General features: G+C 34.2%; 1 protein-coding gene across 17 annotated transcripts in view; it reads right to left on the reverse strand.

The window, feature by feature from the left end:
• BBS9 (Bardet-Biedl syndrome 9) overlaps positions 1-20,990 on the reverse strand; it is a 442,463-nt gene that overhangs the window by 255,141 nt on the left and 166,332 nt on the right. For all 17 annotated transcript variants that reach the window (XM_027102231.1, XM_027102227.1, XM_027102230.1 and 14 more), the window contains 3 exons: positions 11,969-12,150; positions 7,355-7,431; positions 4,394-4,447 (listed from right to left, as the gene is read on the reverse strand). In XM_027102231.1, the coding sequence (XP_026958032.1) occupies positions 4,394-4,447; positions 7,355-7,431; positions 11,969-12,150 (313 nt within the window). The remainder of the gene's footprint in view (positions 1-4,393; positions 4,448-7,354; positions 7,432-11,968; positions 12,151-20,990) is intronic.

Raw genomic sequence — 20,990 nt, forward strand, 5'->3', positions numbered from 1 at the left:
GATTTATCACAGTCACTGGCCAGGTAGAGTTGCTAGACCAACTAAATCACAATCTCTGGGAGTAGACCTGGGTATTGGTATTGCTTTAATAGTTCCCCAGGTGATAGCTATTTACAACCAGAGTTGAGAAGCACTCTTCTATTATACATGGCACCTTTGCTATGGAATAATTTAGTCTAGTTACTAGACTCTAGTATATGAGACAGATACATTCCATTATTAATTGACATAATGCAAGGGCATACTTAATTTTTAAGAAAAGTCATTTTGAATTTTCTCTTAGGTAAAAGGCATGTATCAACTATTCCTTAATTATATATATACATACATACTATAGATAAACAATATACAAGAATATACATCTGGCCCACAAACATTATACACATATAATTAGATTCAGTAAATGTCTTGTATTAATTTTAAATGATGTGGATATTCTGTACAACTTAAAATAAGCACAAAATTTTTGACTTGCAAAGTAAAAATTTTAAAGGACAACTATTGATGCAAATAAGTACAATAAACACAGCAAATGAACAATGAACACTCAATTTTTACTTTATAAGCCCTGGGAATACATGGCGGGAAATCTGCATACCACAAAGATTCTGTAATGATATCTGACCATTATAAAAAGCATAATACCTTTTTAATAAAACACTGATGGTTATTATGGGAAGAAGAAAGTACGCATGTGCTGTAGACATGATAGCTATTCCACTAAATAAACAGAACGCAATTTCAATATTTTACTGTTAACAATAATATGCTGGTCTGTACATATATTTTTAAATAAAATTAATGATAATAACCATTAGCAGCTTTCTATATTCATGAAACCATGCTAATAAATTATTTATGTGTATTATCTCATTTAATCATTACAACATTGTGAAACAGGTACTATCACAATATACCATTTTACATAAGAGAAAAATGTGGCTCAGAGAAGCTAGATAATTTGACTAACGCTACTCTGATTATAAGTGGAAGAAGCACAATTTAACTTCTGTCTGTCAGAATCCAGAGCCCACACTCTTAATCAATTGTGGTTAAGTCCCAAAATAACTCTGCAAATGAAGAAGTACCATCATTTTACAGTTTAAAAATAGAGGTTCACAGAAGCTCAATAATACGTCTAAGACCATCCAGCCAACATGTGCAAGAGAGCTGAAAACTATGACCAGGAACATCTTGTGAGAGGTTAGTTTTAAAAATGAAAATGAAAAATCCTTGAGGTAGAATAAGCCATTTTTAAGACAGCAGACGTTCTGACTCTGCCTGGCATAACAACATGTACTTAGACAACAATCGTACAATTTTACTTTGTTACAAGTGCTTGCATTTAGTTTAGATGCAAGATCAATGGTGATAACTCTCATACACAGATCTATTGAATCCCAACAATGGACTAGGCACTTTCAAAAGTGAATCAAGAAGATGTGTGACAAAAATAACTACAGTAACAAAGAAGAGTTGTGTTTGAGCCAAAAAAAAAGTTAAAGACTTGGCTAGACCATAAACCTCATATTTTAAGAGAAAAATAATTATATTAAGGGGGAAATATGAAAATTAATATCTGAATTTTCCATGCTATTTTCCATTTCTAACAAAATAAAATATGATCCTCAGGAAACATAATACTAAATTTTTATCCTAGATATATAAACATGACTCCAAAGGCCAGGTATTAACAACCACTCTGCCTTAGTTGCCTGCAATAGATAGATGGTCACGCATCACGCACACACACTCAAGGTAGCCACATCTTCATTCACTTGGAACGGATGGAAAAATTTTCTCAATTAACAGGATTTATTATGATGGAAACTTCCATGGTTATATATCTTGGCTGCTGTTGTTATAAAAGGCTATAAGGAGAGATTTATAACAGAAATTTGTATAGGAACTGTCAGGCAGAATCAGGAAGTCATGGTGTCTGCTGCTTAAGTCCAGCTGATTTTGTACAACTCTTGTGTGTCGCATTCTTTCCCATTCTTTTATAATGGCAATAAGGAAGAGAGCTGTGACTTAGCCATTCTCAAACATAGTTAAATGTTATTCTCCTAATGAAGGAGAATTTTCCAATAGTGTCATGCCACCATTTTAAGGTGGCTATTACACATGAAAGCTTAAGAACGGCATGGGAGGGAAATGTGTATTTATTTATAGCAGTAACTAGTAGTGAGGGAAAAAATTAGCATGAGCAAAGTTATCTGGTTTAGGTACAAGATTTCTTTTTGCAATTTGCAGTGTGCTCCTGAATTATTATGTTATGTGTCAGAACAGTATCAGTAGATAGATATAAAAGAGATTTCCCTACACAGAAGTCTATAGATCATTGCTGGAACGCTACAGGGTTGTTGGGTTTTTTTTCTTAAATGATTGATTTCTTGCCACTAATGCTTTTCCAGACTCAGAAGTATTAATGGGATAGAGCCTTTGATTGGACAGGGGGAATGGAGACTGGGAAAAGACCACCCTTGCTACCAGTGGCAAGAATCCAAAAAAATTAGCTTAGGAAACTGTTATAAGATTCGGCTCCCTTCAAATTCTACCAAAGATCCCCACACTTGGGCCACTCGCTGGGTCTAGCATAAGCGAACACAATTGGTAAAGCCTGGTGCCCTGTCAAACTCCTCCAAGGACAGCAACCCATAATCTAAGAAAATATAAAGCCCTGTCCAAGTTTTGACTTAGCAAATCGCCAAGATCCACAACTTTCCCTGGCTCCAAAGTCTGGGCAGTGATAAATATTTTCAGCTTAATAATGTGCTGACTTATTACCACACTTTAATCTAAATGCCTTAAGAGGGTTCTACATTTGAGTTCTAGTTCTAAAATTCTACAATGGCAGGACTAAAAATCTTAACCAAAACCACATCCTTCATATTCTATTTTTTGGGGACTATCAATTTGTCACTACTCTATTTTGTGGCTTCTTCATTTAATATTTTCTTGCCATAAATACATCCATTTAAAGTTAATACTATGGCAGATAGATGGCTGGAAATTCTTTTCAAACACACACATAATCATACATAGAAGAAAGATATTATTAACATTCATATGATTCCCCAATATATATATGATAATACAATCAACTGCTTGGTCTACTATGAATGTGATGACACAATTCCTTTAGTATATTTAAATACTAATTTTGTTTCTAGAAAAAAGACCCTTAATCACACTACACATTTAATTAATGGTAGGAATAAGTCATAACAATTTTTTGTTATATACATATTGCTATAAATGCAATTACTAGTTTTATATTTGTAGTAAACAATAAAGGCTATCTATTTACTACTCAAGGCTGAGGAAAACTTACAAATGTCAACTGTTTGGCTTTTTCTTTTTCTTAACTTTTTAACCAAGAAATCTTTTGTTTAATTGAATAAATTTAATGTGTAACATTGTGTACATTTAACGTGTACAGCATGTTACTTTGATACATTTATATATTGCAATATGATTGCCTAGGCAGTGATATTTATCACATTACATAATTATAGTACAATATTATCTATATTCATTATACGGTGCATTAGATCTCTATGGCTTATTTACTACTCATTACAAGTTTGTGCCCTTAAACATCATCACTCTTAACCGCCCCCAATCCCCTGGTAAGCACCATTTTACCCTCTGTTTTTTACAGGCTTAACTTTTTTAGATTCCCACATATAAGTGATATCATACAGGACTTGTTTTTCTCTGTCTGACTTATCTTACTTAGCATAACGTGCTCAAGATCCAACCATGTTGCAAATGGAAGGATATCCTTCCTTCTCATAGTTGAATAATATTCCATTGTGTATATGTACCATATCTTTTTTTATCCATTCATCCATCGATAGGCATTTGGGTTGTTTCCACATCGTGGCTATTTTGTGAATAATACTGCGATAAACATGAGAGTGTATATCTCTCGTGGGAAATACTATTTTCATTTCCTTTGGTTTATAGCCAGAAGTGGAGTTGCTGGGTCATACAGATTTTTTTTTAATTTTTTTGAGGAACCTCCAATTGATCTCCAAAGTGGTTGGATCAACTTACATTCCCACCAACAATATTTAAGGGCTCCCTTTTCACCACATCCTCACCAGCACCTGTTGTCTCTTGTCTTCTTTATGACAGCCATTCTAAGGTGTGAGGTGATATCTCATGTGGTTTTGATGCACATGTCCCTGACGATCAGTGATGTTGAGCACCTTTTCATGTGTCTGTTGGCCATTTTGATGCTCTCTCTGGTAAATGTCTATTAGTTCTTCTGCCCACCAAGTGTTTGTTTTACATTTCCATGAGCTACTTATAGGGTGACAAGTGGCAGATGTGATGAAATGTGTGATATTGTTTTCACATTACGGTCTAGAACTATGTACAATACCTTCACTGTGACTGAAGGGACAAGGTCAGCTCCCACTTCAACATCAGTAGATTGCTGTGAACACAGAATTGAGAAGAGAAGGAAAGAATAGTTTCAATACTGCACATCAATGAGTAAACACAGTAGGTGTGATACATACTTCTCACCACCAAAAAAACTATAAAGGATTTATCACTCTGATGGCAGACTAAAAGAGTCAGTGTGGCTTTTTGGATGGCTTCATTGGGAAAGTCACAAGCTAATATTTAAAAACCCACGACTCCAAAAAGGGAAGAAAAGTTCACATATTTTACTATCAAACTACTCTATTGTCAAATGTCCTTAAAAACTGAAACTAATTCTATTTACTCATTCTTTATATTATAGAAAAGAAGACTTCTGTATATTTTCTATATAAACAGTACACCATTCTTTTAGGTCCTTGTATTTTTAGCTTGCCAAAGGTATGTTTTATTCTGATTAATAATATGTATTGATATCTAAGACATGTAACTAATGATATAAAGATTGAGTGGCCTTACATCTAGAAAATAAAACAAAAGTAGGAGTGTATTTTTTTTTCCTAGCGCATATCATAAACTCTTACTCTTTGAGCATCAGCCTTGGTTACCTGGTCCTATCTCTTAAAGAATTCAGAATATAAAATAATAGAGCAAACATTTCCTTAGAATTTATAACTTTTTTTTAGAGTGGTAGGTTGAGAGGAAAATATGGTCACTCTATAATAGAATAAGATCAAAGCGTAACATATTTTCTAATAATACCCACATGAATTCCTGAGGGAACAATTAAGATCATGAAGTCTCTGTCCAACAATGAATAAATCCATTGTACTTTGTTAACCTATTTGGAATTATTTTACTAAGAAAAATTAAATCACTTCTAAGCAGTGGGGATCACTATGATGTAATGGCCATCAGCATAATTAAGAGTTGGAAGATTCATATTCTATTTATGATTCCATAGGAAACTATATATGAACTTTGATCCAACTTCTCAGTCAAGAAGAGAGGATAGCGATGTTTATCTCTTCTATAAAATCCCCCATTCTAACACTAATTATATTATTTTTTGGATGTGTGCTTTCATAACAATGATTGAAAATAAAATATTAAGCCAGGCCTTTTGCTCTAGTACTACCTAAAATCCAGGAAATGTTTCACATTTAGCTGTCGGCAGTTCTGGAAGAGAAACCAACATCTCCTGTTTCCTGCTCTTTTCAATCCATATCTAAACACCTAGATATTTCAGGGACAAAAGTCCTTTGGAAACATGAAATTACAGCCAGAGAGAAGTAGCTCTACAAAGACAGCATAGCATCACAGCCACCTAAATCGTTGGACTGATGTTTTCCAATGGGATGAATATGATACTCTCAAGAATCTCTTAAGAAGGAAAGAAATAGTAAGAAGGGGAAATGAAGCTGAAAAGAGACATCTAGTTAAGAGGAAAAACCACTCCAGGTTACTGATAGGGAAATATATATTACAATACAGTGCTATTACATAAGGCCTTTCCTCAGAAAGATCAAAAGTTGCTAAAGAACAGAAAGGGAATTTCAATCCAAATAGCCTATGTTTAAGAGAACCTAGAAAAAATTATATAAGTTGCCCAAAGGAAAAAAAGAATCATTTCCAAGGCAAAAAAATGTGTGTACATTTGTCAGCTAACTAAGCAAAAATGTTCCACTCCGACTACACCCTTCAGGTAGAGTGAGAAATGGTGTGTGCTGAATATCCAATGTTTAAACAGTACCTCTACTATGTGACTCAGCTGGGTGAATGTTTCTTTCATATATAGTCCTACTTTTTTTACGTATACCCAACTTACTATACTATGGCAATGTTAATGTTTATCACAACTTGGGTTGGCTGTTTATACTAAGATTAATCTTTGAAAAGCTTATGGAACTACTCACTATATTATGCTGTGATACGTAAATATCAAAGTCATTTCCTAAGCAAAAATTATATGACATAAATTCCATACAGAGTAAAAAACAGTGAATTCAATCACTTTCCTAAATTGATCAACTTTGGTACAGATATAGATAAACTTAATATATTTTGCCTAAACTGCAGGCAGTGAGAGAAAACCAACCATAATCTAACAAGTGCGTACAGAAGACTAAACAAAGAGATGGGGTAACGTAACCAAGGACAGTCCTCCTTTCTTGTTTCTCAGCTTTATTAATTCATTTATAGAGCGAATATATACTGAACACCCATTATGTGACTGGCACTAAGGATATGGCACTGAAGGAGACAAGTAGAATGCAGGTGGTGGTGGTGGTGGTTGTGGTGGTGATGATCGTGATGATCATTTTAAAAGAATTAAAATGTAATTTTATTATTATAATGATTTGTTAGTTAATTACCATAATTCAACAAAGTGGATTCTATTACTATTCCCATTTTACAGATGAGAACACTGAGACTAAGAAAATTGAATACCTTGCCCTGGGTCACGCAGATAGAAATAAGAGAAAAAATAATTCCTGGCCCAACTCTATTCTTAAACTACTTCCCCACCACAACCACCATAATGTATTAAAGACTATAAATTACCAAACCCTGAGCTATGCCTTTCATAAACATTATCTCATTGAACCTTCAACAAAAATCTAGTGGGGTCAGTATTGTTTATCTGGATTAGGATTATCTCAATACTCAGTACTGAAAAAGTTTTTTTAAAAAAAGTAGGTAGATTCAGAGTAATGGTGAGAACCTCTTTGACCATTTCCCTTCCCTCCCCCTTTTTTAAGACAGAAATCCTGCCTAAGGAACTTCTTATTACACAAAGAACTCAGAAATGTTTTTTTCTATAAGTAGCAAAGCCTAAAACTTATCTTCCCTAAAGTTTCTATTTGGAGGCTCAGAATTTAAACCAATACATTTTGATCCCAATTTATCAGAGTCCGCCACTATCACAAACCCTTTGAAAGTCTGCAAATACACCTACAGTTACTGAATCAAAGTTAGGAGAAACCACGGCAGAGACTTTCAGGTCATCTTCTCTCTCGGTCATAGGCCATACACCTGTAATTTTAAGAGAAAAAAATATATTTACTCATAAAGTAAAACTTGCTGTATATAGTTGTTTTAAGGTTTATCTATACCATATATCAAAAATATACTCACGAGTTGAAAAAAAAACTGAGGCATTACAGAATGAGAAGCTTTATGCTAATTCTTTCCCTTCTACATTACTAGAAAGAAAAACTGTCTCTTTTTCCAAAGATATTAGCTAAGATGTGACCCATTGACTGACCAGTGTCAGGAATTTCAATTCCCTATCCTTAGCTACTGGTAGAAGCCAAAAAGAGTACAACTCTTTTGAAGGTAAACTGGCTATAATTATCAAAATGTAAAATTCACCAAAAAAATGTAAAATTCATATACCCTGTGACTTAACAATTCTACTCCCAAACATTTACCCAATACTCATAGACATGACCAAGGAGTTTCTCTGTTGCTAGTAATTATTAAAAACAAAGCAGCCTAAATCTAAATTATATTTCTATTAATAGAGAAATAGTTAACTAAATTATGGTATATCAATACTGTGCAATGGTCCAAAACCCAAAACTCTAAATAAGAGTGCTGTCCATCTTTATATACTGACATGAAAAGAAATCCTAGATATGCTATTGATTTAAAAAAAGCAAGATGTAGTACAATGTCTCTAATACACATGTATTTGTGTAAAAACAATTATATAAACAGGAAAATTTTCTCAAAGAATACACAAAAACTTTTAATAAAGGTTACCTTTAAATAATCTAGTGGAACTAAGAGCTGGGGTTTATGCTTTCAGTACTGTCTGAATTATTTTGACCATATTCATTTTCTCTTTACAATTGAAAATTTCACAATTTAAAAAATGTTTATAGTGTATAATGAGGTATTAAAAACAAGTTATAGAGATCCTAAATAAATAAGAAACATAAATAATGCACATACATATGTGTATATATATATATACATATATATATATATGGCAGATTATTGGCTGTCCCCCTAACATCCATTCTTCTCTCCTCCTTCTTTGTGGCAGAACACTAATTCTGTTGAGGCATTCACCTCATCTCAAAGTTATTGAATTGGTCAAATCCCATCATGATGATTTCTCCCCTGACCTTTTGTTGTTTTAGTCGTGATCATGGAGCCTAATCCTGGCAGATGTGAGGTGAGGAAAGGTGGGAGTTGGCATGCTGGTACATGCTTCTGGGAAAGCTAGTCCTCCCTAATAAATGGGGATACTTGGGAGAAATATCTCTCTTCTTCCCTGGAAATCATACTTGCACATAATGCCTGGAACTGCTAAAATCACCCTGTGACCCTGAGAGGAAACATCCCCCCACACTGAGGATGGCTGACTGAAAATATAGAAAGCACCTGGATGATGTCACATGAATCAGCTGTCTCACAAAGAGAAGAACCACCTACAATTGCCACCAGGCATTCCCACCAATATTACACTGTTTGGAATAAGAATTTCCACAACTTAGTGAGAGTATAAAAGGCTGCTTGTTGCCCACCCAGTAAAGATTCTTCAGTTCTTCTTTACTAAAGAAGAGTCCAATTTTATCCTAAGTAACAAAGTGCTCAACCAAAATGCTAAATTTCCCAGGCTCTTTTGCAGCTTGGAGTGGCCAGTCAGATGTAAGTGGAAGCTGTTCAGGATGTGGCTTCCAGGAAAGATCGTTAAGTGGGCTGACTCAGCTGCAGATGTGAGGGCAGGAGTTCCAGAAGCCATCCTAGACCAACAGAAGACCCTGGGTGAGAAGGAATCAGAGTCCCTGATGACTTTGGAACTGCCAAATCAACCCTGGACTGCCCATTACTGGACTTCTTTTCCATGAGAACGAAATAAACCTGTGCCTTATTTAAGCCACCCTATTTAGGCATTCTGTTATATGCAGCCAGACATAAACCCGAATAGCACATCTTCCAACAAGGTTACCAAGTACAAATGTTTCTACTACTCAATGGTAGAAGCAACTTAGTTATCCTAGACATATTTCAAATGGGTGAAGACTTTCATTTATACGCCCATGTCTTACTGCTCTCTTTCCCTTCCTGAAGACACAAGTATGCTGTGTGGGAGTCTATCTCAGTATTGTACCCTTTACTTCATATCCATCCCAAGTAAAGAACATATCAACTGTCTAAATCAATCATAAGGAAACTCTGTTTTTGAAAGTGCCTACTGATAGATGTTGTTGACTACTAGTAACAGAAATGCAAGGCAGGATTCTCACTAATGAGTTGAGTATGAAAAGCTTCAAAATCCATAAGCCATACAGAAATTATTACTATAATTTCATGCTTACAACATACATCCCTCATATAACTTACACACATAAAATCAGCTTCAAAAATACTTTTATTACAGTAGATAATATATACCATGTGTAAAACAAAATATACTCTTTAAATTGGCTTTACATTTTGCTGCAATTCTTGCTTTGAAGAAATAAAACAAGCTTTAAAGTGCTGAACATAACCCACAAGACTATGAACTTCTTTTTGGCAAGTTAAAGTCACTGTATTAAAATAGGTGGCATTTAAATGAATAATGAGGTCATCAAAAAGTTCAGAGTTTTAACTTCTCATAATCTTCTGTAATGAAATGATTTGGTGCTTTTATATAATTACAGGTTTTGGGGGGTTTTTTTTGCGGTACGTGGGCCTCTCACTGCTGCGGCCTCTCCCGTTGCGGAGAACAGTCTCCGGACGCGCAGGCTCAGCGGCCATGGCTCACGGGCCTAGCTGCTCCGCGGCATGTGGGATCTTCCCGGCCCGGGGCACAAACCTGTGTCCCCTGCACCGGCAGGCAGACTGTCAACCACTGCGCCACCAGGGAAGCCCGATTACAGGCATTTTAATGAATAAATATACCACAATTTTATAAGTGTAGAGAATACTAAATTTTTTCCATATCTAGAAATAAAATATGTTAAAAGTCTCTCTTTTTTAAGAGTCTCGGTTTCTTTTGTTCGAATAAAACCAAATGATGGTGGCAAAGAAGGGGCAGAGAACTTCAAATATTAACTTTGAGGTTATGTAAATAATAAACTTTGCACTCATCTGTGGGTATATCCCTAGCTTAATTAGCACTTATTTTAAGATACACAGAAGAATCAGGGTAATGACAAGTAAAACAGCCTAACCCTTCTCACCCAAGGGCATCACTATGGCCACCAAAAAATAACTTTTAGCTGTAAGGGATTTACCTGAGAAATGTTTTACATAATCAAGTGTTAATCAAAATATCGTTAGCACACTATTTATGGAAAGGCCAAAATCTCAAGACACAAAATTTGTAGTGAAAAGCCACATTAAACTTATTTAACCAACTCTGGAAATTTCATGTTTCATATGTATGCCACTCTTCTCCAATTACATTTTTAAGTGACAAAATGAGACTTATATTCCATTAATCCCAAAACACTAGTATCAAAAATGGAAAAAAATATGCAATATGACACATCCAGTTTTAACTATTCTCTATTTGACATGAGGGTCCTGACAACAAATGGGTTTTTAAATAATTGGAGGTACTTAAAAGACCTAAGTTTCACTTGTTTATTTTCAAAACTTTCTAAGAGAATGTGTAAAACCAAAGCATAATAATTTTATTTTAATATTAATATTTTTAATATATTATCTAAATTCCTCTGAATGTCTCTTGGTAATATGGGCTCAAAAATACATAAATCTAGGAAAGTGATTGGACTAGGATTAAGATTGGCTCTGTTGTTTTGGTTGGCTTTTGATGCTCTGCTTCTTTTATTATTCCTGCTTGTTTTAACATTTCTTTTAAGTGAAAATAGTCCATATTTTTTCTCATTAAAAAAATACTTTTACCTGACCCTGAGAAGGGAACTTAAAGTAATGCTTTTCACATGTCCAACTCAAACTGCAGGATTGCTGTTTTGTTTCTCCTTTTAATTTACAGTAAAATTATACCCCTGTGAATCCCGAAGTAAGATAATATTGAGTTATACAAAACTCAAGAACTGAAAATATCATCAGCCTCTGAGTCATTAGAAATCAGCATGCCACAGGCTACACTCCATTTGGATCGCTAATTAACTACAAACATAAATTATATCACTAGGCTGCAAATGACTACATTTTTAGTAACAAAGTAGTAATTCACATACTGCTTTGGTTTCTTTTAAAATAAGCAACTAAAATTTTTTCAGGGATATTAGAAGTTAATAAATGATCACTCTAAACCTTAATGTAATTCTAAAGGTCTAAAACCACTATCCAAAGAAATACATGTTCCTTTCTTAGAGTTTAAAGAAAAAAACTCAGCACTGTCCCTGAAACACACTAACAAAAGTATTACCTTAAATAGGACATATTTTTCAGAAGCTATAAAATACAAATTAAGCACAAAGACTAGTGTGTTAAAGAGCAATGCTGTTTTTACAAAAATGAGTTTAATTAAGCCTGGGGGAGAAAATCAACTAATATGTACAAAACATTATCCATATACAAAATAATATAAATTTTACAATGAATACTAAAATCAAATAATAAAAAGCTGCAAATGAAATACCTTGTGATTTGTTAACATCTTTGATGATTTTCTGAAGTTCTTTCAATTCTATATCAAGTTCATCATAGTTTAGTTCTCTAGATTCAACTTTTGGAGCTTGGAACAAAGAAGGGTCTGTCCCCAGGTATGAACACTGCAAGTGACCATCATCACTCAGAGTGACTATCACTCCCTTTAAATCACTACAAAAAGGAAGAGAAAATGAGACATAATTAAAATTTTTGGTGGATTTAGATTTAATCTAGACCAACTAGATTTTCATTCGATTCAGCTTCAACATACCATTAAGAAAATGACTATATAACATATCTACTTCTAAAGTTTTACATCAAGGACTCAATTTAAATGTTTCAAACATGATTTATATTTACAGAAATATAACAATTATTATTAAAGCTTCCACTTTTGGGGACATAACTATGTGGCAACTCATGCTCTAAGAGCTTTTCAAGGTCTTACTTGTATCATTCAATCCTCACTGCACCTCCCACTTGGCAGATTCATAATAAGCAGTGAACAACACGTAGGAGCTACAATGGATCAAGAGCTAGGCTCCTGGCTGGCTGAAGACTAGGGCTGAGGCACAGGAGGGAAGATGGGACAATCCAGGGGAATGGGAAGGTTAGTGGAGGAAGCCCTATGAGGCCTTGAAGAGAAATGTGCCCACTGCTCTTTTCCTTTTCCTTCTCTCTACCCTTGGGACATGCTTCCCCTCCCTCCCCAGGTCCACTCACCATGGCTTCCTTCACACGCACTCCTATTCAAGTAGCTCTCTGGTCTGTTCTCTCTTTCCCTTCACTCTTAGATAGAAGTATCCCATTTTCTCATTTAGTAGCTCTTTCTCCATCACTCTTCTCATCCTGATTATCTCTTTTCCTCCCCATCCTTTCACTTTTCCTTCCCTCTTAGGCTCCCTCATCTCTGTTATTCTCTAGAAATAGCCATAATATATAAATTATAGATAACCTTAGCATAAATGCTTAAAAATAAAAGTTGTACATTTCCCTGAACTTGCTATAAAAAGTAGTTGAGATGAACACTATTGGCTTCCTCCCTACCTTGCCCAGAGGGAAAAAAATTCAATATTGCCATAAGTCATTTTGAACTGATATAAAATGAATTTGTTTTAGATTTGTTTGTTGTGTTTTCTATTGGTCTGTGATTTAAAAAAAAAAAACAAAAAACAAGTTTTCCAACACTTTTCTAAAGGTTAAATATTAGTCAAAAACAACAGAAAACTTGAGAGAGAAAAGAACTTGAAAAGAAGTGTTGCTATTTATCTGAAGAAAAGGAGTTAAGGTATATGAGTCTAGGACTCATTCACAACAAGTAGGAATTTTTAAAACTCCCCAACTTTGGGTCATGGCAAGTGGTCAGCTCATTAATCTAAAAGCTCAACTTGATTGACAGTAAATACTACCATTGCTCGATCCTTCCCATAAGGTGGCCACCAGCAACCACTTCACCACCTGCCTTCAACACAATATTCCTATACATACTTTCTCCAGGATATATACATAATTCTGTAATGTGACTTCAGAAAAATAAAAAATAGATTGTTATCACTGATTTGATAGCTAAAAAACTAGCTAAAAACTAAAAAGGGGACTTGGGTTCTAGCTCTGACTCTGCTCTATGTAGCTGAGTCAACTTGGAGAAGTCTTCCTAAATGCTTTATGTCTAAAATGAGAGGATGAAACGAGATGATCCTCAAAGGTCTTTAAGTTTAACAAACTGGTTCCGTCAAAATAGCTCAGAAAATAAATACTCCCAAATAAAATTATTTTCCTAAAATAAAATGTTTTCACCCCTGTAGTATCTCTGGGCCTGACCCTTTCCTTGCAGGCAACTGAAGCCACTTAGTGGCCATGGAAATCCCAACTTCCAGCTCTGACAAGCCCATTTCAAGAGGGCAAACCTCTGTCCCTATTGAGTTAGTTGTGACTGTAGTCTGTTCCCCATTCCACCCAGACCTACTAAAGTCTGAGAACACAGTAAGTCCTAAGGAAACGCTAGGAAACTAAAAGGCAGAGCTTCTCAGACAATGTGGTGATCATCAGTCCTTTGAATCTAAAAGTGTATTTCCATTTTATCTTCCCCCTTTGGGTGATCCATTATAAAGGAAACCTAGCATGAGACATTACAAATATACCTCACTATCCAAATTTATTTGGTCTTTGAACTGGATAGCTTATTACGGAATCAGTTTCATCCCACTGTTTTAGATGGCAAATAGCAACAATTTAGATACAGGGATTTATCTAAAAATTTATCTGAACCTATTAAGTTGTTGAGTTCAGATAGAGAGAGTTTGAATAGTAGTGTATACACATATTTCTTCAGCGTCTCAAAAAGAAAAAAATCTTTACTGGTGTTTTGAGATGTCCAAACAGAAAAGGGAGAAGCCAGAGTCTTTACCCACTCAAAGAGCTTAACAAGCATCACCAGAATGTCTTAACACTAAATTCCAAAACTTAAGCAATTTACTTTTTTCTTATCAATGGTATTAGAGCCATTACCTACAATTTAGATCAAATAACAGAAATTTAGAATAGCTGAATTCATTTAACATTGCATGTTTTATTCCACAGGAACACTAACACAAGCTCTAAAAATTTTAGAATAAATCAGTGAAATTTCTGTCTAAAACATCTATGATGGAAAAAGTACTTTGACACAGGTCTATACCACTACTTAATATATAAGTAATGTCATCACTTGGTATCTTAAATGCAAAGGAAAATTTTTAAATATATATATATATATAAATATATATATCGTTCCTAAAGTTAAGCCCAACTTAAGTATAAAGTCCAATTTAAGTATAAAAGAAGAACACAATCAAGATTTTTTTAATCTTTCTACTTAAAGAACATTTTTAAAACAATATTGTCCATGTGAGTTAATGTGTAAAATTTTCTGAGTGATAGAATTTTATGTTAGGAGAAGCCATCAAGTAAATCAAGTATTGTGTGCCTTATTACTTACTTACATCCTTAGAGTAAACACTTTCAAAATGAAGGTCTCTAGATTACTCTGGTCCTTGAAATACATCAGCTAAACCAAGGAACCAGAATAATGTATTTTATGAGGACTCAAGGTCAAAGATGTTATATTGCTAGGACACACAATAATTTTGTGATTTTAGCAATGGGGCATGAAATTAAACAATAGAGTTAGCTCAAGAATCTGAGGGTAATTGTTTCTTCACTCAGTAAACAGATCCTGGCCTTAACAACACATTCAAACAAAATTCCAGATGGATTTTAAAAGTTAAATTAAAAAATATGAAACTACAAAAATATTTATCTGCCCTTGGGATGGAAAGAACTTTTGCTGCAATAAAGCAATAGAGGACAAAGCAAAGGACCTCTAAGTTAAACCACAAAAAAATTTTAAACTTGTTCTATGCTTTAAAAATACATTACAGTAAAAAGAACAAACTGGGAAAACCTTGGCAACCAACATAAATATATGATTTAAGTTGAATCATATGAAGTTGTGGATATTCAACTGTTTTTGACCTATAAAACAATTTTGTAGTTTCCTCTACTATGTAAAGAACTCTTACAAGTCAATGAAAATGAGTATATCCCAAAAGAAAAAGGTCAAAGAAAATGTACAGTTCACTTGAATCAGCAACTTAAAGGTTAAATAATCTATGGAATTAAAACTTTTATGTGGTTCTCTTTTTCTGACAAGGCCAATCTATAAAATGAGTAACTTGAAAGTATTTGAAATACAGCTCAAAAGATAAAAAATGAACAGTTTCTTTTGCTAATACAATAAACCAAATGAATAATAGCTTTAAAAACAAATGAAAAGAACATGCACTGAATCTAACGGTTCTTGTCCAGCTGCACTTTATGCAAAATAAAAATATTTTAAATTATCAAATCATCAAAGTCTGGTTTTTATTATGATATACAGATATCAAAGAAATCTTAAAAACTTAAATTTTGGATTCTTTCATGCCTTTACCAAAACAGAAAACAAAAAGTAGGAGGGTGCAAGATTTTCATCTAGTCTCTTTTTTATTTACTATCTGCCTCTCATTTCTCTGCTATATTTAATTTGCTCATCATTCATTCACTCATTCATTCATTCATCAAATATTTTCAAACACCTGTTATATGCAGGATGCCATTTGAAGTGCTATAGAGCATACACAGATAAAATCAGAAATTAGCTGAAAAAGACTGCAACCCTGTAAAAGAATAAGACATGCACCTCGATAAGTATGCATGGGGTGGAAAACATAAGAGCTATAAGACAAGTATAAAGTACTTTAGTGTTCAGAAGTAGGAATGTCATTTCTAGCCAAGGGGATCAGGGAAATTTTGATGGAGGAAATAAAAGCTTAAACTGGACACTGAAATTCAGTCTATTCTTCAGATTATTTCTGAAATCTGAATTAACTCACATGTGATTTGTAAGCCAGGAAATGATGTCAATAGAACTTTGAAGTTGGTTCATACTCTTTTACCCATCACCTGAACGTTTTGAACCTCCAAGTAGTAGCAGAAAAATATAGTACATGGCTATATACAAAGCACCATTATTCCACTGTTCTTTTTGGCTCAGTTTGCAAATATGTCCTGGATTGAAAGTGCTTCTTACATGGTTCTCATGTTCAGTTTGTCTTTTTTCCTCAACGCTTCCTTCATGCTACCATCATCTTTCTATTTAAAAGTAAAGTCCTATTTTAATATGACTGTTACTTGGGTTTGGCTTGTTTGTTTGGTTGATTAGTTTCTTGGTTGGTTGGTTCGCTTTGCTTTGCTTTTTTGGTGCTCCAATCACAGTTGTATAAATTTTAAGTGATCTGCCCCACGACAATTTATTTTGCTTGTTTGTTTGTTTTTTACTTGACGTATAGTTGATTTACAATGCTGTGCCAATCTCTGCTGTATAGCAAAGTGACTCAGTTTTACACGTATAGACATTCTTTTTTTTAATATTCTTTTCCATATGGTTTATCCCAGAAGATTGGATATAGTTCCCTGTGCTATACCATAGCTATATACCATAGGACCTTGTTGTTTATACATTCTAAATGTGGCAATTTATTTTTAAAGACTTCTTACTGTTAACTTGTAATTTATTACATTATAACATAAATATCTGTAGTATTTGAGCCTTTGGGATTTGGAGAACAGGTGTGAAGAACATTCAGCATGGAGAACATGAGAGAAGAAGAGGGAGAAAAGTTTAGACTATGTATGAGAAAGAACAAGCAACCTGGATACAACATTCATTGAATAAAAAAAAAAGAGGAAAGAGACTTGGGAATAAAGCCATCTAAAGATCTTAAGCTTTAATCTAAGTAATTGTGGAACCAGTAAAGACTTTTGAGCTAGTGAGTGACATGAACAAAATATGCTTTAAAAAGATGTACCCTAAAAGACTCAATATAGTTTAAAATGTTGATTCTCACCAAAATGATTCATAATGTAACACAATCCAAATGAAAATCCCAGAAAGCATTTTTTTGTAGAAACTAACAAGCTGGTTTCCACATTTCTATGGAAGTGCCAAAAAAACACCTAGAATGGCAAAACAATCTTGAAAAAAAGAATAGAGATGGAGGGCTTTCATAAACTGACTTCAAGACACACTATAAATCTATAGTAATTGAGGAAAAGGACTTGTGTCCTCTGCATATAAAGATCTACTATAACAAATGACCAAGACACACACACATACACACACACACACACGCATACAAAATTCAACTGGGCAAGACTTGCATAGATATTTCACAGAGTAAAGTATAAAAACTGTCAACAAGCTAAGAAAAAATGCTCAATATTATTAGTCATTAGGGAAATGCAAATTAAAATCACAATTCGCTACCACCACACATACATCAGAATGTCTAAATTTAAAAGACTGACTGCATTAAATGCTGGAGAGGACGTAGAGCAACCAAAACTCTTATATATCACTGGTGGGAGTGTAAAATGGTTTAACCAATGTGCAAAAAAGTTTGGCAGTTTCTCATTAGACTAAACATATACCAACCCTCTAACCCAGCAATTTTACTCCTAGTTAGTTATCTAAAATAAATGAAAACATATGTCCACAAAAAGGCTCATATATAAAATGAGATAAACAAGTTATGATACATTCATTGAATGGAACATTACTCAGCAGCAAAAAATAAACCAACACTGATACATGCAACAACAAAAAATGAATGTTGAAAAATATTATACTGAAAAAAATGACAGACATAAAAAGTACATACTGTGTGATATCATTTATATGAAGTTCTAGAACAGGCAACACAAATCTATTATGAAAAAAATATGAACAGTTGTTACTTGGAAGCAGGGGAGAAGGGGATTATTAACTGGAAAGGGACACAGGGAAAATTTCTGTGATGGAAATGTTCTATAACTTGAGAGAACTATGGGTTACACAGGTGTATATCCCTTTGTCAAAACTGTACAGTTAAGGTTTGTGATTCCCAATGTATATAAATTTTACCTTTAAAAAAGGAATTAAAAAATCGGGTAGGCAGAGGGGTAGAAAAAGCCAGCATGCCAGAACACTGATAAGTGCTGAAGCTGAGCACTGGCTACAAGGGAGTTCATGATGCCATCCACTTACTTTGTATATATTTAAACTTTTCCATGATACAAAAATTGGGGGTTCAAAAAGAAGCAAATAAAGTGTATACATACTACACAAATACATATAAAGTGATACCATCAACACAAAATACTTTTAGTGATAATGTATAAAATCTACCTTGACATGAGCTGGGACCTGCCTCACATTTTAGCACCCATTCCCACCCTTATTCACACATGTATAAACAGACACACAGAACTTTTAAGGGTGTGTGTGTGTATGTGTGTGTGTGTGTGTGTGTGTGTGTGAAATAGAGAGAGATGATTTATGTGAATACTTGGTATTTTTAAGTACTTTGTTGACATATAGCTACTTAAATGAAGCAACAATTCCACAGCAACTGATTCACTGGTAAAAAAACAACTAACAAGCCAATGTGTGGGCCCATCAATGTTACCCTTTCCCCCCCAAATAATTAAAGGCATCATTATTTTTTGATGCTAACACTGACTCCTCTTTTAAAAAGTATCTCTTCCACAGAGATACTACTTACTTACTACCTTCAAATAAAATAGACCACTTTACTATACCCACTAAATAATACTTATATAATAGCACCTACAAAATGTTATAGCATTTCTTTAAATTTTTGCATGTTAGTCACCTTTAACCAGGCTGTTAATTCCCTCAGGGCAGGAATTATGTGACACTGAATTTGTGTCCCTCAATGCCAGACACAATGACTTCATCTATATGAAATTTTCCAAAAGAATTCAAAATTCACCTCTAATACTAAGTCATAAGCAAATACAAAAATGCCACAACATTCCATATACCAATCAATAATTATAGACTAACAAGTAAATCTAGAAGACCTCTGTAATTGTCCATAATACTTTAAATGGAACCCTTTAGATCAACATAGGATAAACCCAACTTTATTTACAGTTATCTAATGTCCCTTCCTTATTCCTTCTAATCATCAAATAATAAGACAATGCCAAAAGGAGTGGGAAGATAAGAATATGCAGGTGGTAGCTCTAACATGGCACTGAGCCTTGAACGTATGAATGCCAAGAAAGCTAGTATGCAAATATAGTCTCTCCCAAGGAAAATAAGAACATTTTCTAAAGTAAAAGTTCAAAGCAATGACTCTTTCCATAAATAAAACTAGATGTTGGAGTCCTTCCCTGATGCATGAAAGAAGACATGATTTGGTGCCATAATTTTCTAGTGTATTAATTTTCTAGTGTATTAAGCCCTTGCCGGAATTAAGTCAGGCATTAAGGAAACCACCTGTGTATTTTTAGCTCTTATGTGTTGAGGAGCTACTTTTGCAATTTTTAAAAATAATTAGGCCTTGTTTGCCCTTCTCTGTATGACCATCTCTCAGGTAAAGCTTCATATCAATACCTTTTGACATACATAGTTCGTACTGAATACAAAATCTGGGAGCCAGGAAGAATCAAGCGTAGAATCTAAGTTTCCTGATGCACAGTGAAGTATATTTTTGCCCACCATTCCATGTTGACTTCCCAAGAATGGAAAATTTAAAACAATTTTTAAGGTGTAATTTGAGGTTTGTGTAAATGGTTCTTAGTTATTATTGCTATCCACAATTAGCCTCAATAATCAAGAGCTGGATTATTTAATACGAGAGACATGGTAATTAGAATGCCCAAGAAAAGAACAAGTAAAATGGGGGAGCCAAGGCCAGAGTACAAACATATCATAGTAAAAATAGCTCTGCCAAAAGAAGTTGTCACAGCAAATTGCAGAAATTACAGAGGCTGTAGTTGGGTAGACTGAACAAAATACTGTTTGTAGTAAAGAAACTTCTAAGCATCAAAAACTCAGACATGAGCTTGCTCTTTCAAACCTCTCTTATTAGACTTACTAGAAAGTCACACAAGACTGCTAAATCTGGCTAATTATGTTCACAAGACTGAACAGGTAAATTGCTAACCAGAAAAAAAAAAGAAAAGATATAACTTCTAGAAGTGCCTATTTTGTACTGGGGAAGCAAAATACATTTATAAGGACTTAACTCTAACCTCTTTCATTATTGAAAATTATGTGTTTATTTAGAACTTACTGTATCCAGGCATCATTCTAGATGTTATAGATAGATAGGCAGGTTACACTGGTCATTTTCCTCAAAGAACTTAAAGGACAGTGGCCATTACAGATATGTAAATCAAACAAGAATGTATGAGATGTATGAAGCATGCTCTGATGAATGATGGATGTAAGCAAGGGAACCAATAAAAACAAAGTGAAAGAATATCAAAATCAGACAGTGAGCAGAGAGAATGCTTTCTAGAGGAGATAACACAAACAGGAATTGGATAAGAGAAGGAGCAGGATATTCCAGCAAAGCATTTTCCTTAAAGGGGACACACACACACACACACACACACACACACACACACACACACACACA

Source organism: Aethalodelphis obliquidens, unplaced genomic scaffold (genome assembly GCF_003676395.1).
Source record: "Aethalodelphis obliquidens isolate GAN/ISIS:26980383/991018 unplaced genomic scaffold, ASM367639v1 scaffold5, whole genome shotgun sequence".
NCBI lineage: Eukaryota > Metazoa > Chordata > Mammalia > Artiodactyla > Delphinidae > Aethalodelphis > Aethalodelphis obliquidens.